The 22,074-nt window shown below is 43.7% G+C and overlaps 2 protein-coding genes across 2 annotated transcripts; both read left to right on the top strand.

Annotated features, from left to right (window-relative positions):
- The first annotated feature begins 640 nt into the window (after positions 1–640).
- On the top strand, positions 641–16,864 carry aclya (ATP citrate lyase a). Its single transcript, XM_088316901.1, has 28 exons — positions 641–820; positions 2,151–2,315; positions 3,842–3,964; positions 5,372–5,434; positions 6,230–6,420; positions 7,665–7,744; positions 8,148–8,278; positions 8,849–8,967; positions 9,497–9,633; positions 9,714–9,775; positions 9,854–9,971; positions 10,375–10,529; positions 10,862–10,955; positions 11,484–11,625; positions 11,901–12,069; positions 12,145–12,249; positions 12,427–12,623; positions 12,703–12,784; positions 12,857–12,967; positions 13,076–13,203; positions 13,349–13,442; positions 13,533–13,687; positions 13,761–13,911; positions 14,248–14,391; positions 14,491–14,604; positions 14,682–14,764; positions 15,440–15,516; positions 15,583–16,864. Exons 2-28 carry the CDS (start codon positions 2,157–2,159, stop codon positions 15,675–15,677), a joined length of 3,279 nt encoding a protein of 1,092 aa, XP_088173027.1. The 5' UTR covers positions 641–820; positions 2,151–2,156; the 3' UTR covers positions 15,678–16,864.
- A 295-nt stretch (positions 16,865–17,159) lies between these two features.
- On the top strand, positions 17,160–21,941 carry klhl11 (kelch-like family member 11). Its single transcript, XM_088317748.1, has 2 exons — positions 17,160–18,022; positions 19,015–21,941. The coding sequence occupies exons 1-2, from the start codon at positions 17,535–17,537 to the stop codon at positions 20,597–20,599; spliced, it is 2,073 nt and encodes a 690-aa protein (XP_088173874.1). The 5' UTR covers positions 17,160–17,534; the 3' UTR covers positions 20,600–21,941.
- The last annotated feature ends 133 nt before the right edge of the window (positions 21,942–22,074 follow it).

A 22,074-nucleotide genomic window follows, 5' to 3' on the forward strand; every position in this document is an offset into this window, starting at 1 on the left:
GTCTTTTTCAGTATATGGCGTGCTACTGAATTAACCAAGAATTAAAATGTAAGCAATTGTTGTGGATGTCACTACAAGTCGCTAGCATTGATAGGTAGTAAATTTTAAGGAACAATTCAGTGGAAATGGATGATTTTGTCACACTGTACCCAGTTGGAGTAGTTTGAGGCACTGGTTCAGTACAAATCTCCACCCAGGCCAAGGACAGGTAATGAATTAGTCATATGAGCAGCGTAATCTCAGCAAATATGTAGTGGCCCTTTTCAACCAACCTTTTGATTGGATGCGGTGTGTAGATAAGACTGTCGACCAATCATTGCCAATTGTTCCTTATTGTTGAGAGTGGCGTGTGTGTGAGCCATGGGAAGAAACAAGTGACGCGTTCACAAATCATTAGTCTTTATTAGACACTAAGGTCCCTCAAACGCAATTATATAAAAAAAAAAACAACTTTCTTTGGAGATTATCTGTAATTTCATATACTACCTGTGTTCAATTCTGTTTTAAATAGAGCAACTCACATTTTTTATGCTCAAAAATATGTTCCACGTGCGAAGGGGATTTTTTCTACGTAACAGTCAGTGAATGCATCGCGACAACACGGCACCGAGCGGAGCCAATCAGAAGCCAGGGACTATCAGCCGGCTCCCTCGGCAGATGGGAGGCGGAAGACAAAACTGAGCGCAAGCTCCTTCTCTCTCTTCGGTACCAATTGCTTGGTTCCGAGTCGAGACGAAAGCGGAGCCGCGCAGAAACCGACACACTCACCGCGTTGCAACCTCAACAGAACCGCCCCCGTTGGATTACATTTTAACACAAGGTTTGTACCTTTTTCGTACTTTACGAGAGGTCTTTTTTCCCCGTTGAATAAAGATGAAGCGATAGAAAACAAGTCAAACTACTATGACGTCAGAAGCCGTCGTAAAATATTACATTTGAAAATTGGAGTCAACATGTCAACTTTCCTTGACTTGTCTTTTGAATTTGACTTCATTTAAACCATTTATAGGGCGAATAAACTAATGAATGAAATCACATAATATTCTTGTTGACTTCCAAATTTATCTTTCTAAATTTGTCTTATCTGCTCATCCATCATGCCGTTTGTAGACAATGTCCATGATCAAACATTGATCACCACCAGCCTCCTAAAAGTCAATGAGGTATTGAACCAGAGATGCCTGCTGTTCCAGGACAAATTGTTTCCATCCATCTCTTAATAATGATACTGGCGCAACAGTGACTCCAGTCAAATTATAATCAATAGTATAATAGTAGTTCGATTAATAATCCCTGTTAAGAAATAGTAAACCTTTCGGTGAAATGAAGTAGAGTTGCTCCATCACAGTGATGAAAGGCACTTGTCAGCTTTGATTTAGAAGGGAATGATCAGTGGTTTTAAAATTAGGTAGGTAATAAAGTGCCATTGTTCTAACAATTGTGCACCTTTCTAGAGAAAAGCGAGGCAATTGTAGGTTTAGTGTAAAGGTCATCCTGAGTTATAAAATATACAGCCTCTATTACTAACTAGAGAAGCCTTGCGCTTGTACGATATCACATTTATTGTGAAACCTTAGAATGTCACTGTAATAAATGCGTCATGATTTGTAGCACATTGTTCAAACTTTGCACAGTATTGTGTTTTTAAGAGAACAGAATATATTGTGTATTTTGTGTGCAATGCATCATCAAAGGGAAAGATAACGGTGACTGACTTTTTTAAGCATGTTTGACTGTTAAGAATGTAACTAAACCCTTGTATGTGCAGTTGAAGGTTTTATTATGGCAATAGTTTTAAAAGTAACTGATTAAAAATATGTTAGAAAGAGGAAGAGCGTACCATCTAACTTGCTTTTTATACTACTGATAAACCATCACTAATATTCAAATTTGTAATACCGTATGTGTTCTTTATTTACTTTGATCTATTATTTTCCATAAGAAAAATTTCAAAGAAACAAAATGGAGGTTGTACGGAAGAGCTTCCAATATGCTTGTTACTCTGCTTGTGTCCCGCTCCTGTTAGAGGACAATAACCTGAGTGGTCAATAATTGCCTCTTAGGTTATTTGTGCAGAGAAGCTGTGGCTGATTACATTTAGTTTGCTTCCCTCACCAAACCCGCCTTGTATTCATCCATCTCATCATTAGGCCACCATGTCCGCCAAAGCCATCTCAGAGCAGACGGGCAAGGAGTTCCTCTACAAGCACATCTGTACCTCGGCAACTGTCCAGAACCGCTTCCGTTATGCTAACGTCACCCCAGAGACTGACCTGGACCGTCTGGCACTGGAGCACCCCTGGCTGCTCACGGAGGTTTGGATGATTGGTTGACTTCATAAGTGCGATCTGACATTCTTGGTCGAGAGCGACTCCAAGGTGGAAAGGAAATTCATAAAATCTATCTATCCAGCTCTCGCTGTTAAACAAAATGCGGAGGCTGCAAGAGTTTGGCAAACAATTCATCCAAAAAGAGGCTGCACTCCCAGTTGATGTTTACCATCATAGTAAACATACAACAAAGAGAATCACGCTGTACAGGCCCCCGCATGTCTACTTCAGCAACCTCAGATTTGCATATCCAGATATTTTTTTTCAATATTTTTACGAGGGTGGGGTTTGTTTGTTGTGTAGCATTCTAGCATTCCTAGCAGGAGTTACTGTGGCTTTAATGGAACGTCAATTGAATTACACTTCAGGTATGATGGCGATGCCGAGGGCAGATACGGAAAGGGAGAGCGAGAGATGTGCTGCGCTAGCATTGATTAGGAAATTGCATTAACTTTCACCGTCTGTCGTGTCTTACCCTCCTCCTGTACCTCATCTTCATCACTGGCGAGGTCCCAGATAGTAATTGCTGCGCTGTCATAAGTCATTCGCTGGCTAGTAGGAGGTAGAGCTACTCTCTCTCCCTTTCAAGGGGGGTGGGAAAGATCCAGTTAGGATTGGACAGTACGGATGGATATGATTTTGAGATTTTTATGGTAAATTATTCTATGGCTCCTTGAGAAATTGCTCCATTTGAAATTAATGGGTATCTTTAATTGGGCTGAGCAATTTTGAAAAAGAATCTTAAAGGGTTTTTTTTCCTCAATATTGTGATTTAATATTTAGTGTTTAGGTGAGCCATGGACCACCAAATTAGCTGCCGAGGTGGACTGCACTATACGACAGTCAACTAGCATGTCTGTCTTCTTTTCCCGATGTGAATGTTGTTTTACTAATACTGCATAGTATTTTCTCTCTGCTTTATTTGCGAATTCATGCATTTTGAAATGTCAGCCAACCAGGAAATGACACATTTGAAGTTTGCGTAATGCCCACTTTTTATTTGCGAAAAGCCACCAGACCATCTGGATACTGGCAGGGCGTTTTTCTTATTTGCACACTTGGTGTTGATCTTGTTATATTACTCAGCCACACATGGTATTCACTTTTGTAAAGGGCAACGCCCACCTTATGTATCCATGCAGATTGTTATTCATTCATTCATTTTCCAAACCGCTTTTTACTAGAAGAGGGACATTTACTGTAGATGCACAGAGTGTCCCACATAATCATATAGATATATACATTTTTTTCCCATGCATTCAAAAATTCCTATGCAGAGTTTAAGGCATTTAGTTAACATGACATATTGTTGTTGAGGATACTCATTTTATTACTCATGCATGTTTATTAATTTTAACTGTTTTAAAAATATTCATTTGTATTGTCTATATAATTTTATTATTAAATTGTGTATTTTTTCACAAGGTAGAAACTGATGCATTTATTTGAGGTAAGCCCGTTTTATTTGCTCAGGTAAATAAATTACAAACGGCGTTCGCCTTCTCCCGCAGAGGCTGGTGGTGAAGCCGGACCAGTTGATCAAGAGGCGGGGCAAGCTGGGCCTGGTTGGCGTCAACTTGGACCTGAATGGCGTCAGAGAGTGGCTGAAGAGCCGCCTCATGAAAGAGACGACGGTACGTCATCCAGCGAGTGCACTTAGGCTAGTGTCGTGACGCTCTCATTCCGTTGCCCTCTCCTTCACCCTCCTTCCTCCAATTTGTGCATTTTGTATCCATCTCTTGTGTTCACTGTGAGCAAGCTGCATACTGCTTCCACCTAGTAGTCCATCAGCGCAGTCAGCTTAGCCTGCATCTCACAGCATCCATCACTCTGATGCCGTTTTGCCTCATAAGCCAACAAGACACTTCTTCAAGCTCCTTTGCACCATAAAGCAGCCAAGTAGAATGTCTCTCTGTGTGTATATTTCATCTCTTATGACATGATGAGTGTGTAGCCATCAAGCAAGATAAATAAAGTTGCCACGTTGCAGCTTATTGACTTTAATCAAATAAAGTCAACATTGCAGTAGGAGCTATTAATATTTGTGGGCATTTAATGCTAAACAGTCACAACGAGAATGTCGATCCTAATGTTTGGGTTGATCACTGGAGTTGTATACACAAGAAACACAAATAGTCCCAATTTTTGTCCGCTTTGAATATGGCATCCTCATCAACATAGTGAATGATACTGTTCCACTCCATTCCTCTAGGTGGCAGTAATCCGTACTACAAAAGCTTTTTCTAGCCATAACTCACAACTAGAACTGATAGGGTCACGACCCCACGACTCGGCCAGAATACAATTTTTTTTTCCCTACATGTGCTAAAAATAGCTTCTAGCGTTGAGTGTTGTTGTGTCCTAAATGTAATTAATCACACAATTGGCAATTATGTTGAGGTTTTATTGACACTGTCAGTTAATGAATGCAGTTCATTGTTGCATCTGGAGTTTGCAGTGGTGTAGAATTGCACAAAGAAATTCCCCACCTGTACTCCACCAGCCTTCCTTTATTCTGCACTCCTCAAAATGGCAACCCCCTCCCATTGTTGTACGCTCTCTCCGGCTGGCAGCTCCGCGCCAGTCCCTTGTCATGAAAGCGCTTGCGTTCGCCTGTTGGCCTTTTAACACAAACGTGGTGACAGCACCGCCAAATGAGCTGCCTTCGCTTGGCTTCCGCCTGGAGCGTTCTCCTAGGGATCTGGAGTGCCACTCATCTGTATTTTCTTGTTTTCAGCGCCTTTTTTGTTGCTTCGTGAGCAAAAATATGCTGCTACAGGAATGAGGAAGCCAAAGCTTAGTCAAAACTGGTTCTTTCCAGAGGACATGGAACTACACTACATTTTCACAGCTTCCTCAACTTCCCTCCAACGACTTTCTAATTTTTGAATGACTAAAACTGTGTGCAATTTGCTACCACACAAATTCCCGGAATAACCTGTAAATTTTGTGTTCACATGGCTTGTACTCAGCATGTTTGTTGTACATCCTGCGTTGCGGTTGACGTGTGTTTAACTGTTGATTTCCTGGTTCATCCTCAGGTGGGAAAAGCCAAAGGCATTCTCAGGAACTTCCTCATCGAACCCTTTGTCCCTCACAAGCAGGTAAATCAGTCGTTGTTCCAAAATACTTGGTTTCAGGCCCGACCAATTAATCGGCCGATGGATTTAATTAGCCAATAGTAGCTCTTTCAATAAAATCTGCAAAAAAAAATTGGCTGATTTTTAAATTTTCTTTTATTTTTTTTTATCACAATAACACATTACAAAATAAGCCAAAAATAATGACCTTCAAACCAGTTCTCTGTTGTAAAATTAAACAAAAACTACAGGACAAATGACAGCATTGTAAAACAGTCACGTACTGCCTGTAATTACAATAAAACTAATTCCATTTTGAGATGGTGTCTTTGAGGATGCAATAACTTGTTCGACATGACTCGAGACGTTTTGCGAAGCACTGTTGAACTAGCATCAGCAGCAGTAGCCACACTTTTGCTCCGTCAGGTCAAATTTTGTGACACGCAGTTGGAGCATGCTTGCTGAGCAAATGCGGCTTCCATCTAGGTTGACATGTTTTCATTTAACTTGAAATAATAACGATTTGGATCTCTCGAGAAAGGAGACTCAAACTCGCAGGATTGTGTGCTATTGTCGCATTCACACGCAAAATGCATGTTGCGTTTATTTGCTGAGCTGCTCTGTTTGTTTGAATAGATGAGGCTAGCTAGACGGTGAAGCTGTTACATTTCCAGCTCCATGTAGGAAGTCATTACAGGACACAATAGGACCAGATTTACTGTTACACCTCTGGCCATTATTTTTATGAATTAGTATGCTTATATTATTATTATTAATTAAGTCGCTCATCAAGCCGTTTTTTTTTTTTTTTGCATCCAGGAGGAGGAGTTCTACATGTGCATCTACGCCACTCGCGAGGGCGACCACGTGCTGTTCCACCACGAGGGTGGCGTGGACGTGGGCGACGTGGACGCCAAGGCCAAGAAGCTGCTGGTTGGCGTGGACGAGAAGATCTGCGAGGGCTCAGTGAGCAAGCAGCTGCTCTCCCATGTCCCCAACGACAAGAGGCAGTGAGTGACGGCATTTCTTGAAAACATTCATTCAAGGGTTACTCGTGACACTTTGTCGCTCTGTACAGATTTGGGGAGAAAATGGGGGTGATAAGTGCCTTGCAATAGGGACGAAACCGTACCTACGTGATTGATCAAATGAATCTACCCTAACTATTTTTTAATTATTGTCTTTAAAAAAAAAAAAAAGAGGTTTTCAATCTTGAGGCAATACGATGCTGCATGGTTCCCACAGAGTGCAGAAAGGGCAGCGTTTCATGACAGTTTAAGAGAATTAGTGGTTTTGTTCTGACGTTATTTGAATGGTGAGTAGCCGACAAAATGTCATTTGTAATTAATACATTGAAGGTAATAATTACTAGTCTCCTTGAGCATAGCTGATCGGATGGCTCCCTCCTGTGTTTTCACGCCATACTAAAATGATTTGTTTCCATACACACTTGCATTGTTACTGAACCTCTGCAACAACAAATGGAAGCCAAAAAGGCTGGAAACAACATTCAGGTTTTCTAAACCATTTACTCCGATGGATGACCCTCCAATCTCATATTTTTCTATATTTTTAGCAATGTAGTCCTCCAGTAGTGTTCTCATCAAAGAACTACTGTGACGTTGTGAGCGAACGTGGAGTGGTGGGGGTAGGGCTGCAAGTGGTTTCCATTAACCAAATGACAAACTCTCTCCATTGCGTTTTATTTCCCATCTGACTCCGCCCCCAGCCTTCCTTCAAGGCCGAAATGTATTCGCAGCACGTCCATTTATTTTGATGGCTGGATACAGAGTCAGGGCACCACCGCCACTCCCTCCCTTCTCGTCCGTCTGTCCAGCAGCACTCTCGTTATGCGTGCGATTCACTGTCTTGGCTGACATTGACGGAACAAACACACACACACACACACACACACACACGCACACCCCGCCACCTCGTTCCACTCACATTGTCTTTTTCCATTCCAAGCACACTTGGGAAGCTGAGTCACTCTGGCTCGCACCTCGTGGTCAGACAAAGTTCTGACAACAGGCTGACATGGTTACTCTCCCTCACAGCAGAAAAATACTGCGCATACATTACACACATAGACAAACTCACGCACATTCAACTCTTCAGCTTTTTACCATAATCTTGATCGTAGTTGGTGCTAATTCAAATAAACTCAATGAAGGATGATTTCTCGAAAGGTGCGCCATGTTATTCTTACCTTATATGTAAGATCTTTTCAAATTTGATATTCTTATGCGAACAGGGTCCTGTCCCAGTTCATTGTCGGGCTTTTCAACCTGTATGAGGAACTCTTCTTCACATACCTGGAGATCAACCCGCTTGGTAGGTTTTATATTTAATGTATGTGCTTATAGTGTTCGACAAAATGGAGCATTACTTGATTGCCGTTTGAAAGGACATGTTTGACATTAGACCTGCGAAAAGCTAATGCTGACCAGTGTCATATTCATAAATATGTAATTAGGTTATGAAAGTAGACAACATTGTGACATTAGATTCAAGCATCTCCAGTCGATTCTACCACATTTCAAACCCAAAGGAAGGAATGCGGTAAATATTTGATGCGCTTGCTGTTTGATGTTGGTAATTGGCGACAAAGAATGTTGTCGCTGCTTTGAAGTACGACACAAGCAATATGCTGGGAGCCGTTTTGCTAACACCCGTCGTATGTCGGTAAGTGGGTATGTCACCTTTTCTGTTCTTCTACCCCTCCCTCTCTCCGCAGTGGTCACAAAAGATGGCGTCTACGTGCTGGACATGGCAGCAAAGATCGATGCGACGGCAGACTATATCTGCAAGGCCAAGTGGGGCGATGTGGAGTTCCCGCCCCCTTTTGGCAGGGAGGCCTACCCTGAGGTAATATCAACTGATAACAGGAGTCTTCCTTTTTTTTTTCCAGACATATAAATGAAATAATGAGTAAGAAATACATTAAAATATACAAATAATTGCCTAGAATTTTTTTTATTGTAGTATTTGTACTCACATTTATATATAGATGAATAATTAAAAGATAACTATTTTATACATGTGTATACTTGAAAGATAATTATTACTAATTAAACTAATAATAATATTTATGTATTGATAATACCTTATACGTGTTTGAAATTCTTTATACCCTTCGCACTCGCAGCTGTTGTTTAAATCTCTCCTGTGGTCTGTCGGGCTCATCTCAGACAGCAGCAGACGGGCGCGCTAATTGGCTCGAGAAGGGAGGGGGGGGGGGCGCTGAAGGGGGACACCTTTAGATTTAAAGTGTTTTCCTCCCAGGCGCCAGATGTGTGTGCGTCTACCTGTCAAAATCAAGCACGAATGCGCCACTCATTGACAATCAGCCCTCGGCAGTACACTTTCACGGATGGGCCACTTGATTAGGCACACCAACACAATCCAATCATTTTCTTTTTGACCCCCGTGCTGCAGGAGGCCTACATCGCCGACCTGGATGCCAAAAGCGGCGCCAGCCTCAAACTGACCCTGCTCAACCCACAGGGGCGGATCTGGACCATGGTGGCGGGGGGCGGAGCCTCTGTCGTGTACAGGTAGCCAATCAAATGCCTTCACTATGTGTACAGTTTGAAAACACTTGGAACAACAAGCAAAAGAAAAGTTTAGTTTAGCAAAAAAGTAAGAATTCATCCTCATTATTTAAATGTCAATGTTATAATTAATATCATTAAAATGAATTAACCAATTACTTAATACAAAATGTTTATTTTCCCATATGACAATTGTCCATGTGACTGATGCTACACTTTAGTTACAATAAATAAATTAACAATTGTTAAAAAGTGTTTAAGTATCTTTAAATGTGGAAACGAGATCAAGTTTTCTGCAGAGGTAAGTAAAATAAGTTGTAATAAATCTCTTGTAGGTATTTTGAAGAGTTTGCACGAATGAGCGGCATCTCCCTTCCACCATCTGTTTGGGGATATAAGATGTCCCAAACAGGCTCCTCAACCAAAACTAATGACTCCCTCTGTGGCTCTTTTTATTTTTATTTGCTTTACCTATCTTACGGTGCTCAAAAAAGAGTTGTTCCCTTCCAATGTTGTGCGTCCGATTTAACAGCGACACCATCTGCGACCTGGGCGGCGTGGACGAGCTTGCCAACTACGGCGAATACTCGGGGGCGCCGAGCGAGCAGCAGACGTACGACTACGCCAAGACCATCCTCTCGCTCATGACCAGGGAGAAGCACCCTGATGGTAACGCCCAACCTGCACCCGTCTTTCTTTCTTTCCTTCTTCTGAAAGTAACAGCTTGGAGCATTTTGCTACTTTGCCAGGAAAAGTGTTGATCATCGGAGGGAGCATCGCCAACTTCACAAACGTAGCGGCCACGTTCAAGGTAATAACACCGATGACTCGTGCTTGCGGTTCTGTTAAATAGCAACTTGCTAACATTATCGCCTTGCTGCCCTGTCAGGGAATTGTTCGAGCAATCCGAGACTACCAGGTGCCGCTAAAGGAGCACGAAGTGGCCATTTTCGTCAGGCGCGGGGGTCCAAATTACCAGGAGGGGCTCCGGGTGATGGGAGAAGTCGGTAAATTGATTTTGGGCAAAAAATGTTTTTACACGTGGTCAGGCAGGATCATTTTCAAGTCATCGGCTGTTAGAGAATAATTTTCAAGTTTGAAGTTAAGTGTTTGAAGATATTTTATCGGTTGGAAAGAACTGGAAAATAGTCATTTGTTGAATTTGCAGTATTAGGAGGTTGCATTTGCTGAAATCAAAAGCTATTTCAATCAAAAACCTTACTAGGTCAAGTGACATTTCAAAATAGGACTTCTTATTTAATAGCAGCTTAAAGATGACATTTTTTTCTAAAATATGTAATGAGTAAAATAAACACCTTGCAATTATTTGAACAAGAATCAAATAGTAATCAGTAATCAGTAATCAGTCAAGTGTGATTCACTCATTTCATTTCCCTCCCCCTCCCACAGGCAAGACCACCGGGATCCCCATCCACGTCTTTGGTACAGAGACCCACATGACCGCCATCGTGGGCATGGCACTGGGTCACCGGCCCATCCCCAACCAGCCTCCCGTCGCCGCACACACTGCCAATTTCCTGCTCAACTCCAGCGGCAGCACATCGGTATGACGCTCGGTGACAAACAGGCCGCCGCGTCGTGTTGTGCGGTTGTAACGCTGCAACGCTTTGTCCTCCCCTTAAGAGTCCCTGTGGCTCTTTTGTCTGAGAGCTTTTCAGTGATGTCATCAGACTCGGAATTGTTGTGGCCACTCTCACGAAGGCTCCCTGTTTGCCCCGAAGCTTCCATTAAGACTGTGTATGCAAAAATATTGGGACATTCCACTCTGTGGAAATGTAAAGATGAAAGAGTGGTTGTACAACGGATGACATCACTCAAGAAGAGCACCGACCTCATTTGCACCTATTTTTTAAAAGTTTGCGCTTCCCTCTTTCAGACCCCAGCATCCACCCGCACAGCCTCCTTCTCCGACAACAGGGGCAAAGCTGAGGGCTCACTGGCAAAGAAAACCAAAAGTGCAGCTCCTGTTGGTGAGAAAATGCACTCAAATGGCATCACATAATGTACAGAAAAAGGGACATACGCATGTTAGTGGGATTTGAAAAGATGTGTTTTAGCGCCCTCTTCAGACAGTAAATCTAATGGGCAAAAAAAGATTAGATAAGGTAACAATAAATCACTCCATAACAACAATGAAATCAAATTAAGTTAAGCAAAGTCTAAACTAATTAGTAATGACAATATAACAAAGCAATATTAATTGGGTGTAGCCTTTTTTTAAATTGGATAATGTATATATATTGCATTAAAATAATGCGAGAAATTCATAGTCATACATAATAAAAATAGAGGCAAAAAAGCATCCTTGAATTTGTACATTCACCCTAAAAAATGTAGAAGGAGTTTGAAATGATTATTACAACAACATGAAATCATATTATCACTGTTGTTATTATTATTATTGGACTTAGTAAATATGGACGTGAAATCAACTAGCAAGTTATTTTCCTCCATCACAGTGATGATGATGTCAGTGATGTAAGATTTCTGCCTGGCAGCTAAGGCAACCACGCTCTTCAGCAAGCAGACCAAGTCCATCGTGTGGGGCATGCAGACCCGGGCCGTGCAGGGCATGCTGGACTTTGACTACGTCTGCTCCAGAGATGAGCCTTCTGTGGCAGCCATGGTCTACCCCTTCACGTAAGCACACCACTGTAAACCCCCCCGAGAGACAGTTCTAGATACTGGTTGGTGACAGCCATCTCAAAAGAGTTGTTATAAATTTGTTTTTGTTTTTTTAATTCCCAATAACACATTAGAAAGATTTTTATTGGCCGCTTCGAGGGCTGCTGGAACACATTAATAGCATCTCCATTCATTTCAATGGGGCAAATTGATTTGAGATAAAAACGTTTTGATATTCTTGGTCATACAATGAGCACAGGTGACTCTTTTGTGCCCTGTTTCCCTTCCAGTGGAGACCACAAGCAGAAGTTCTACTGGGGCCATAAAGAGATCCTCCTCCCAGTGTACAAGAACATGGGTGACGCCATGAAGAAGCACCCGGACGTTGATGTGCTCATCAGCTTCGCGTCCTTGCGGTCAGCCTTCGACAGCACTATGGAGACCATGCAGTACCCGCAGGTACGCATCCCCACCCCCCCAACCTACAAAAATTAATTATCATCACTTACACAATTTTGCATTGAAATTGTTCAGATTCACACCATCGCCATCATAGCGGAGGGAATCCCCGAAGCCCACACCAGGAAGATCATTAAGACAGCCGATGAGAAAGGCATCACCATCATCGGACCAGCAACTGTGAGCGCAAATGTCTTTGAAATGTATATGATATAGATGTGGAAATGTAGTATGTAATGATAAAATTGAAATGGAAAAAATAAATAAATATAATAGAAAATGTCATATATCGCATTATAACGTGTAAATGCAGGAAAAAATACATTTTGATAAATAATAAAAGATATGTCCTGCAAGGTGGGCGGCATCAAGCCGGGCTGCTTCAAGATTGGCAACACGGGGGGCATGCTGGACAATATCCTGGCCTCCAAGCTGTACCGGCCCGGCAGCGTGGCGTACGTGTCGCGCTCAGGCGGCATGTCCAACGAGCTCAACAACATCATTTCGCGCACCACCGATGGTGTATTTGAAGGCGTGGCCATTGGCGGGGACAGGTCGGTAAAAGTGATGTTTCATCTCTATTTTAAAGTCCACAACTCCTCGTAAATGTACTGAATGTGGGCCGTGCCACAGGTACCCGGGCTCTGTGTTCACCGACCACGTACTGCGCTACCAGGACAGCCCCGGAGTGAAGATGATCGTCGTGCTGGGCGAGGTGAGGCGTCCAATGATTGGACTCTGTATGAATGTAATCCAAGGAGTCTCCTGATTGGCTGCTGTGCTGTAGATTGGCGGCACGGAGGAGTACAAGATCTGCCAGGCCATCAAGGAAGGCAGGATCACCAAGCCCGTGGTGTGCTGGTGCATCGGAACGTGTGCGACCATGTTCGCCTCAGAGGTAAAAGCTACGTGAGCATTAGTTTGTACAGCTTCCAATTGGAAAACATTTCAATGCGAGCCAATTTTTTTATTTGATTTTTTTATTATATATTTTTTTACACCTCAGGTGCAGTTTGGCCACGCAGGAGCGTGCGCCAACCAGGCTTCAGAGACTGCGGTGGCCAAGAACAAAGCTCTGAAGGAGGCCGGTGCTTTTGTGCCAAATAGCTTTGATGAGCTGGGAGAGATCATTAAGTCAGTAGAAGTTACTTTTCACTACTATTTAATTGCCTCACCATGGTGGTTAATTATTGAGCTTTGTTGTGTGATTTCACACATGCCAGAGCCTCACCCGATTTGTATACAAAAAATTAAAAAAATGAATATTTCCTTCATGCAGGTCTGTATATGACGACCTGGTAGGCAAAGGAGTCATTCAACCAGCGCCGGAGCTGCCCCCTCCCACAGTTCCGATGGATTACTCCTGGGCACGAGTCAGTCATATATGCATTCTTTGAATCTATTTTCAATGACTTCATCTTCCGTTTGAATACATTCTTCTCTGTGGTTTGTTTTCCCCGCAGGAGCTGGGTCTTATCCGCAAACCGGCATCCTTCATGACCAGCATCTGCGACGAGAGGGGCCAGGAGCTCATCTATGCTGGCATGCCCATCACGGAGGTGTTCAAGTCGGAAATTGGCCTGGGGGGCACTCTGGGGCTTTTGTGGTTCCAGAGGAGGTCAGTGTGCTCATGCAACTACTGAGAAGAACTCCTGCGACAACAGCAAAACGATGCCGTATGTTTTCTCCAGGCTGCCCAGATACGCCTGCCAATTCATCGAGATGTGTCTCATGGTGACGGCCGATCACGGTCCGGCTGTATCCGGCGCCCACAACACTATCGTGTGCGCCCGAGCCGGCAAAGACCTGATCTCCAGTCTCACCTCTGGCCTGCTCACCATTGTAAGACCATATGCTATACCATATGCTAACTGATGTGATAAATAACACAAGAGCCGCGTCAGTTTCATAGAAAACCACTTCAATTGATGGGTAACAGGGACAGAGCCTTGTTGCGCAAATATTGAAGATCCAAATGTAATTGAGGCCCATCCTAGGTATGTAATTTCCTAAAGAAGACACACGATGGCAGAAATTAGCAGAAAGTCTTTAGTTTTTACCATTTTAACGGCAATTCAAAAACATAAAATTATACGGGCACAAAAATCATCTTCAAAAATGACCTCTATCCATACAACTTTTTTTTTAAACTCGTTTTGTGGCTCGTTTCTTTCGCAGGGTGACCGCTTCGGCGGTGCCTTGGATGCCGCAGCCAAGCAGTTCAGCAAGGCCTTCGACAGCGGCGTGCTGCCCATGGAGTTTGTCAACAAGATGAAGAAGGACGGCAAGCTCATCATGGGCATCGGCCACAGGGTCAAGTCTGTGAGTATAACGTTGCACCTCGGTACACCCGAGGCTTGTGCTGCCTCCTGTGTCAGGTTTTTGTGGGGTTTTTTTTATTTTTCGTGCTTTCCATCTCAGATAAACAATCCTGACATGCGAGTCCAGATCTTGAAGGATTTTGTGAAGCAGCACTTCCCCTCCACACAGCTGCTGGATTACGCTCTTGATGTGGAGAAGATCACCACCTCAAAAGTAAGAAGCCCTTTCCTTCGTTGTCTCTTGTCGCCTATCATAACACACACCGTGTTTTAACACTGTGTTTGTGTTAGAAACCCAACTTGATCCTGAATGTGGACGGCTTCATCGGTGTGGCCTTCGTGGACCTGCTTAGAACATGTGGTGGATTTACTAGGTAGGCACTTACCTTCCCTAATGTGGCCAAACAATTTAGATCGGCAAACCCAAATTGTTACATCGTAGATTTCCCACCTTGCATATATATATTCCGGAATGTTGTTCCTTAGATAAGATAAATTAAACAGACAAATTTAATTATGAATACAAGGACAGTGAACGGCTCAAATTAAATTTTATGTATTGAAACATAATTTGATAGAATGCAAAAAAATATATATTATTGCCACATTTTGTTCTTTAAATTCAATGGGCACTCTGTTGCTCCATATTCAGTGCGCACCTTGGCCACATGGGGGCGGTATAATACAAACATGGACAAACAGTTTTACACTCCGAGAGATGATGTATTATCAGCCATTTTTCGCAAAAGATAAATAATTTATTTCTGTGAGTATTGATCTATTGCATGCGTGTTCATGCACTGTTATAGTTCAAATATCAGATCCCGAAAGGGTTGTAACACTGACACCAACGCTAAAATTTGCCATTTATTGTCTTTTGCATTGTCAGGACTAAGCTAAACAGACTTAACACCAAAAGAATAATGGACACAAATGAAACCAAAATTCTGGGCTCTTGTTGAGCAATTGTTTGCAACTCAAGTCTGCTAAATCATACAAAGAAACTGTCTAAAAGTGTAATTATTCTGATAAATGTTTTCTTTTTGTAGGGATGAAGCAGACGAGTTTGTGGAAATCGGCGCCCTGAATGGCATCTTCGTCTTGGGTCGCAGCATGGGATTTATTGGTGCGTGAAGTCAAGAAAGGAAGAAGATAATAAGTCTCACAAATAATAACAAAAGTGTCTTTTTAGGACACTACCTGGATCAGAAACGGCTACGGCAGGGTCTGTATCGTCACCCTTGGGACGACATCTCCTACGTGCTCCCGGAACACATGTCCATGTAGGACGTGGTCGCGCCACCCTTCTCGCTCTGAAGGCTGACGATGTGGAATATTTCATCAATGTTACTGTTCAAACCACATGTATTGCTTGAAATTGTTTGGGATTCAAATTGTAGTGAAAACATGCAACACTGTGAAGATCCTCTCAGGCATGTCCTGCTAGGTGACAAAAGTTGAAATTGTCCATCATGTTCTCGCGTTTCTGTGCAGCTCTATTCAGTGTGTTATCATCATCATCATCGTCGTCTTCAGCTTGTTACACAGGGTGACCGTGTAGTGCAATAATAATGCGACAACATACTGTAGAAAATAGCTTTACTGTTTACTGTAGGTATACTAATCAAAAAGATGTTTTGATTGTCCGCAATAACTTGATTGTTTGTTGCAAACGGGACCGTTTATTGGCGTATGTCATTCCCAGGTAACAACGTGAAATAACTACCAAAATAATACAGTACTAAAATGTGATGAGTGCAACACTATAGTGCAATGGAACTACTTACTGTCAGCAAATTTTGACTCCCATTTTTTTAATCAGAGATGCAAGTAAACTTTTAGAAAATATTTTTTTGCACCGATTCCAAATCTGCCCCTGTTTTTTTTTTCTGTAGCTCATTAGGTTTTCATAATCTATAATAAGAAAATGTCTTAGATATATGATTTGAGGGTTAGGTTCAGTAACACGTGGATGTTTTTCCTGAAATGGTAACATCCCTATTGCACAGGCTTTTATCGGACTTGTGGAGATTCACTAAATGAGATGAGAAGACGCAAGCAAGTCATGTGTCTACTCTTCACAACTAATTGTTAACAGAATGAGCACCAAGATGCTCTCCTTCAACAAGTCTGTCATCCCTTTGAAACTGGGCCACCACCGGTTAAATTTCAAAAACCAAAAAATGAAAAAAATATCAAAATGATGTGCGAGAAAAAGTAGACAGATTTGAATCAGTGTCAAGAATATGTTTAGGGACACACATCTCTGATTAAAATATGCCGTAGACGAGTGCTATTTTAGTTATCACAACAACACGTTATAACGTCTAAGAATTATCTATTTGGGACAATTTGACAACTGTCATTGAAATGCTTGTGTGTGGGCTGAACGTGCCTCTATATTGTGTCAATAATCTTTGTGTAATTAAAACAGCATTTGCGTAGTGCATACCAGTAAACAAGTGATTTCCTTGGTCACGTTTACGTTTTATTTTTGGAGTGAAGTAACGACGCAGTTAGTGACGTCTCAAAGACTTGGAATTGTTTTGGAATCTTTCTATACATATATATATATATATATATATATAGAGAGAGAGAGAGAGAGAGCTCTCTCTCGCTATATATATATATATATATATATATATATATATATATATATATATATATATATATATATATTATAGATATAAACATTTTTATTAAACATTTTTTCATGTTTTTTGTATTTTATTTTTTAATTCTTCCGGGGCGGAAGTCCGCTGACGCCTTTCACTGCGCGGGTCACTTTCTGTCAGCAGCTCAGACTGAAGCGTACTCGGTGTTGTTTTGGTGGGCGGTTTACCGTTCTGCTCGTGAACGTTCGAAAGCTGACAAGAAATTAAAGTATTTTCCAAATGTATAGGTCGCGAACATACTGCGGTGGGGAACGATTATATGGCGAGAATCGAGGGCTCTTCCGACAAATCTGCGCTGTTTTGAGCTAGTTTCGTAGCATTCCGGTGGCGGCCGACTTCCGCAAATGAAGGAGTGAGTGCTTCAATGTGGCGCTCGGTTTTGACTTCTTGTCGCGTGCTTGTAGTCGCCTGATTCTACGAGTTGGCTTCCTTTTTCCTTTCACCCGTCCTCTGGTCACCGGAGAACAGAATGGCAGCGGCGGCCCCCAACCCAGAGGACTCGGCCCGGAGTAGTAGTTGTAGTAGTGGCGGTGGCAGTAGCGGCGGCGTTTGCGGCACTCCGAGCTCTCTGGCCGTGGATGGTGACGCGGAAGAGGCCGAGGACTTCGCGTCGTCCTCCCACTGCTCGGAGCTGTCGCGGCGGCAGAACGAGCAGCGCAAGCAGGGCTTGTTCTGCGACGTAACGCTCGCCTTCAGCAGCGGCGCGGCTGCCGGCGGCGTCCAGACGTGCGAGTTCGCGGCCCACCGCTCCGTGCTGGCCGCCGCCACCGACTACTTCACGCCGCTGCTGGGCGGACAGTTCTCCGAGTCGCTGTCCGGCCGCGTGGACATGAAGGAGTGGAGCTCGGAGATGGGGCCCGACCCCGAGACGGTGGAGAGCGTCATCCAGTACATGTACACCGGGGAGATTCGTGTCAGCACCTGCAACGTGCATGAAGTCCTGGAGCTAGCTGACAGGTACCATTTTGTGCCACCTCAGGAAATCTGTTCCTCTCCAACTACCACCAATGTGATCAACATTAAAATTCAATAGTGCGCTAGAGCTTCCATCCTAAAAAGTATATTTAACTGTAACATTATGCACTGTTTTGAGCTTTATCCTTTACAAACACGACAGCCTAAAAAAGCCCAAAATAAACAGAATGATACAAAAACCAAAGAGTTTGTGTATGCAAATAGATTTAATTCAGTGGTACATACCAATTAGAATTGATTTAGATCATGGAAATGTTGACATTGTTTACTTTGTATCAAAAGTACCCCAGATTTGCCTACTAGTCCCACTGCTGATCTCAATTAACACACATCTAGTGAGTAACGAATGGGCAAGGACAAGAACAGCAACAGTGTTTTATTACAGTACTATATTTTTTGGATGCCAAAAAATGATCAACTTAAAGAAAACTGCCAGTTCAAGCAATCATTTCATGAAAATGTTAATTATTGCATGTTCTGTATGATAAGTACCCCACGGTGTCCTACTAGAACCACTGCTGTTCTCAGCACCCATAAAGCATGAGTTACCTGAGCCAGGAAATAACAATAACCTTTTATTAGGTTTTTATTATCGTAAGGAGGTAGGGCTGACCCAATTTAATGCAATGGTTGACGTATTACTTTCTCCGATTGGTTGTCGAGGCAATAAAGAACTCTTTATTGTCGCACCTTCTACCCAAATACAAAACCATCCTTAAGCAAAAGAAAAATGCTATTTTTATGAATGTAATTATTGTCAGTTTCCAGTGATATTAATATTTAGGTCCATACACATGTAGGAGGGGTATAGAAGGTTGTTTTTTGTTTTTGTTTTTCCTGGTTTCTCTATATTGTAGATTTTCACATATCGCAGGTGGGTCGGCAACGTATCTCAGCGTTAAACGGCTTTCAACATGAGTGTCTATTCGACATGTATGTATTTCGCCCATCTCTCCTGTCTCTTTTATTTCCAGGTTCCTACTGGTCCAGCTGAAGGATTTCTGTGGCGAGTTCCTTAAGAAGAAGCTGAGCCTGACCAACTGCGTGGCCGTGCACAGCCTGGCGCACATGTACACACTGGACCAGCTCGCCCTGCGAGCGGCTGACATGATCCGCCGTAATTTCCACAAGGTCATCCAGGATGAGGAATTCTACACACTACCCTTCCACCTTGTGCGCAACTGGCTGTCAGACGACCAGATCACGGTGGACTCGGAGGAGGTGCTCTTCGAGGCGGTGGTCAAGTGGGTGCAGAAGATGCCCGAAGAGCGCGGCGGCTACTTCGAGGAGCTCTTCCGCCTGCTCAGGCTGCCACAGATCAAGCCCACCTACCTGACGCGGGTGGTCAAAAACGAGCGAATGGTGGCGGCCAATGAGGCGTGCCTACGCCTCGTGTCGGAGGCGGTGGAGGGTTACGCCATCCGCTTTGAGAACTTCAAGTTGGCCGATCTGGAGCTGTGGTCCTCGTTCGTGGTGTCCTTCCAGCCGCGCTTTGGCCAGAACATGGACGTCATCATGGTGGTGGGCGGCGTGTCGGAGGGCGGGGACTACTTGAGCGAGTGTGTGGGCTACTTCATCTACGAGGACCGCTGGGTCAACCTTCCGCACATCCACAATCACCTGGACGGCCACGCCATCGCCGCCACCGACTCGCACGTCTACGTGGCCGGCTCCATGGAGCCGGGCTTTGCCAAGACGGTGGAGCGCTACAACCCCAACTACAACACCTGGGAGCAGGTGAGCAACCTGACCACCCGCAAGCACTCGTTCGGCCTCACCTGCATAAAGGACATCCTGTACAGCATCGGCGGCCATGGCAACTTCAGCCCGGGCTTCAAGGACGTTAGCGTGTACGAGCCCGAGCAGGACAAATGGCACAACTTGGAGTCGGCGCCCAAGATCCTGCGTGACGTCAAGGCGGTGAGTGTGGAGGACCGCTACGTGTATGTGACGGCGCGCACGCCCGTCGACACGGACAAAGATGACGGGCTGAAGACAGTGACCACCCGCTACGACACCGACAGCCACCAGTGGACGGACGTGGACTCGCTGCCGCTGGTGGACAACTACTGCGTCTTTCAGATGGCCGTGGCCGCCACCAACTTCTACCACACGGCCTCCTGCTGCCCCAAGAGCTACAGCATGCGGGACGAAGTGGCCCGCCAGAAGATCAGTGCCCGCGTCCCCGACGAGATCTTGGAGAGCCTACCCCCCGAGGTGACCAGCATCGAGGGCGCCGCCATCTGCCACTTTGACGACGACGTCTTCATCATCGGCGGCTGGAAGAACAGCGACGACGTGGACAAGCAGTACCGCAAAGAGGCGTACCGCTATTGCGCCGAGCGCAGGCGCTGGATGTTGCTGCCGCCCATGCCGCAGCCGCGGTGCCGCGCCACCGCCTGCCACGTACGCGTGCCCTATCGGTTCCTGTACGGCTGCCAGCGTTACCCCATGCCGCAGAACCTGGCACGCCAGCGGGACCGTATGCAGCAGATGCAGCAGCTGCACCGCCGCACGCTCACACTTCGCCGGCAGCTGCAGTCGCAGATCGAGTGCTGAATTGTCGGCTCGCTTTGTGGACTTGCTCTGACCACTTTTCCACCAAGCGCTACGGTTCGGATCAGTTTCTCTTAGTTAGTTTGTACTCCGATGAAAAAGAAGGCTCTTTACGATTCAATTGGTAAGTTATCTGCCGTGTGTTTACATGAGTTAAATGGCTGATATGGCATTCTTTTGATTGGTTTTATCCATATATAAGACTGGGAAGACAGTTCTGGACGGGGGAGGAGAATATTCCATTCCATAGACTGACAATTCCCCGACCAATCAGCAACGTGTGTGATATAAGTTCACTGACACAAAATGTTTTTCACGAGACATGTGCAAAACGGCCAAGAAAAGATGTGACATTCAGCACTGTAGTGAAAAGTGAGCCAAATATTTCTGGATTTATTTTTTTGTCCCCAACTCTGAAACTGGACCAAAGCGTGCTGCTCAGTGGAAATGAGGCTTTCAAAAAACTGCTTCTGAATTTGTCTCATGTGCTCGTCCGCATGGAAGAATCGCAAACCTTTTGTCACCAGCCACGGCCGCGCCATCCATTTATTCATTCTTTCATTTGTTGGTAAAATGCTGCACTGAAACACGCCTCGCTCTCACCAAACTGAACGCCGTGCCGTGCTGTGTTGTGTTGTTAGCCATTTTTATTGGAAGTAATGAATCGTTCGAATGTGTGTGAAGGGATGCACCGAATGTATCTTAATAAGAGTGGCAACAACAAAATAATATCCTGACGAGATGATGTTTTTCTGTCTGTATATAAAAAAGCTGTTTATTTTATATATATATATTATATATATTATATATATATATATATATATATATATATTTGACATTCCTCTGTGGCCAGTTCCCAGATGGAAGTTTGGATCCATTTGTTAACACTGTGACAATCTCTGTTCATGCAAGCGTGTCAACACTTTTCGTGCCATAACCGCTTCTGTGCAGCCTCCACTCTTGCTGACGCACTAACCACCTTTGATGAGATCGGCATTGTACTCTGTATTTATTGTTATATTTCCTTAAAGATGTGATGAAGGCATTCCACTTATCAGTCAGATGTCTTACAAAGCCAGTCATTCCTTTTGCGCCAAAAGAACATTTTTTGTTCCCATCCATTTGTTAGTCTTAAAGGGGTTTTGTGTTATCGCCGCACTTTCATTTTGCTTTCTGAAATATGGTTCCAGTATAAAATAAAATACAGCGAAATTCAAACTTTCTTTTTATTCCCACTCTGTTCTTGTTTTTCCTCGGGTGAAGCTTATGAGATTTTGCAATACTTTGTTTTGTGTGCGCGCTTCCCCCTCCAAAAGACTTGAAAATAAAGACAAAAGTATGATGATTGTGTGCTCATTCATGAAAAGAACTCAGAAACCATATACCTTTTCGGTTCAAATTAATTCATATCTATTTAAAAAAAATGCGCATGTAAATTTTACTTTTAATAATGGTAATTTACAAAGGGTGCTGTAGAG

The sequence above is a fragment of the Idiotropiscis lumnitzeri genome, chromosome 15 (genome assembly GCF_059441095.1).
Source record: "Idiotropiscis lumnitzeri isolate Australia: NSW breed Sydney's pygmy pipehorse chromosome 15, RoL_Ilum_1.0, whole genome shotgun sequence".
NCBI classification, from domain to species: domain Eukaryota; kingdom Metazoa; phylum Chordata; class Actinopteri; order Syngnathiformes; family Syngnathidae; genus Idiotropiscis; species Idiotropiscis lumnitzeri.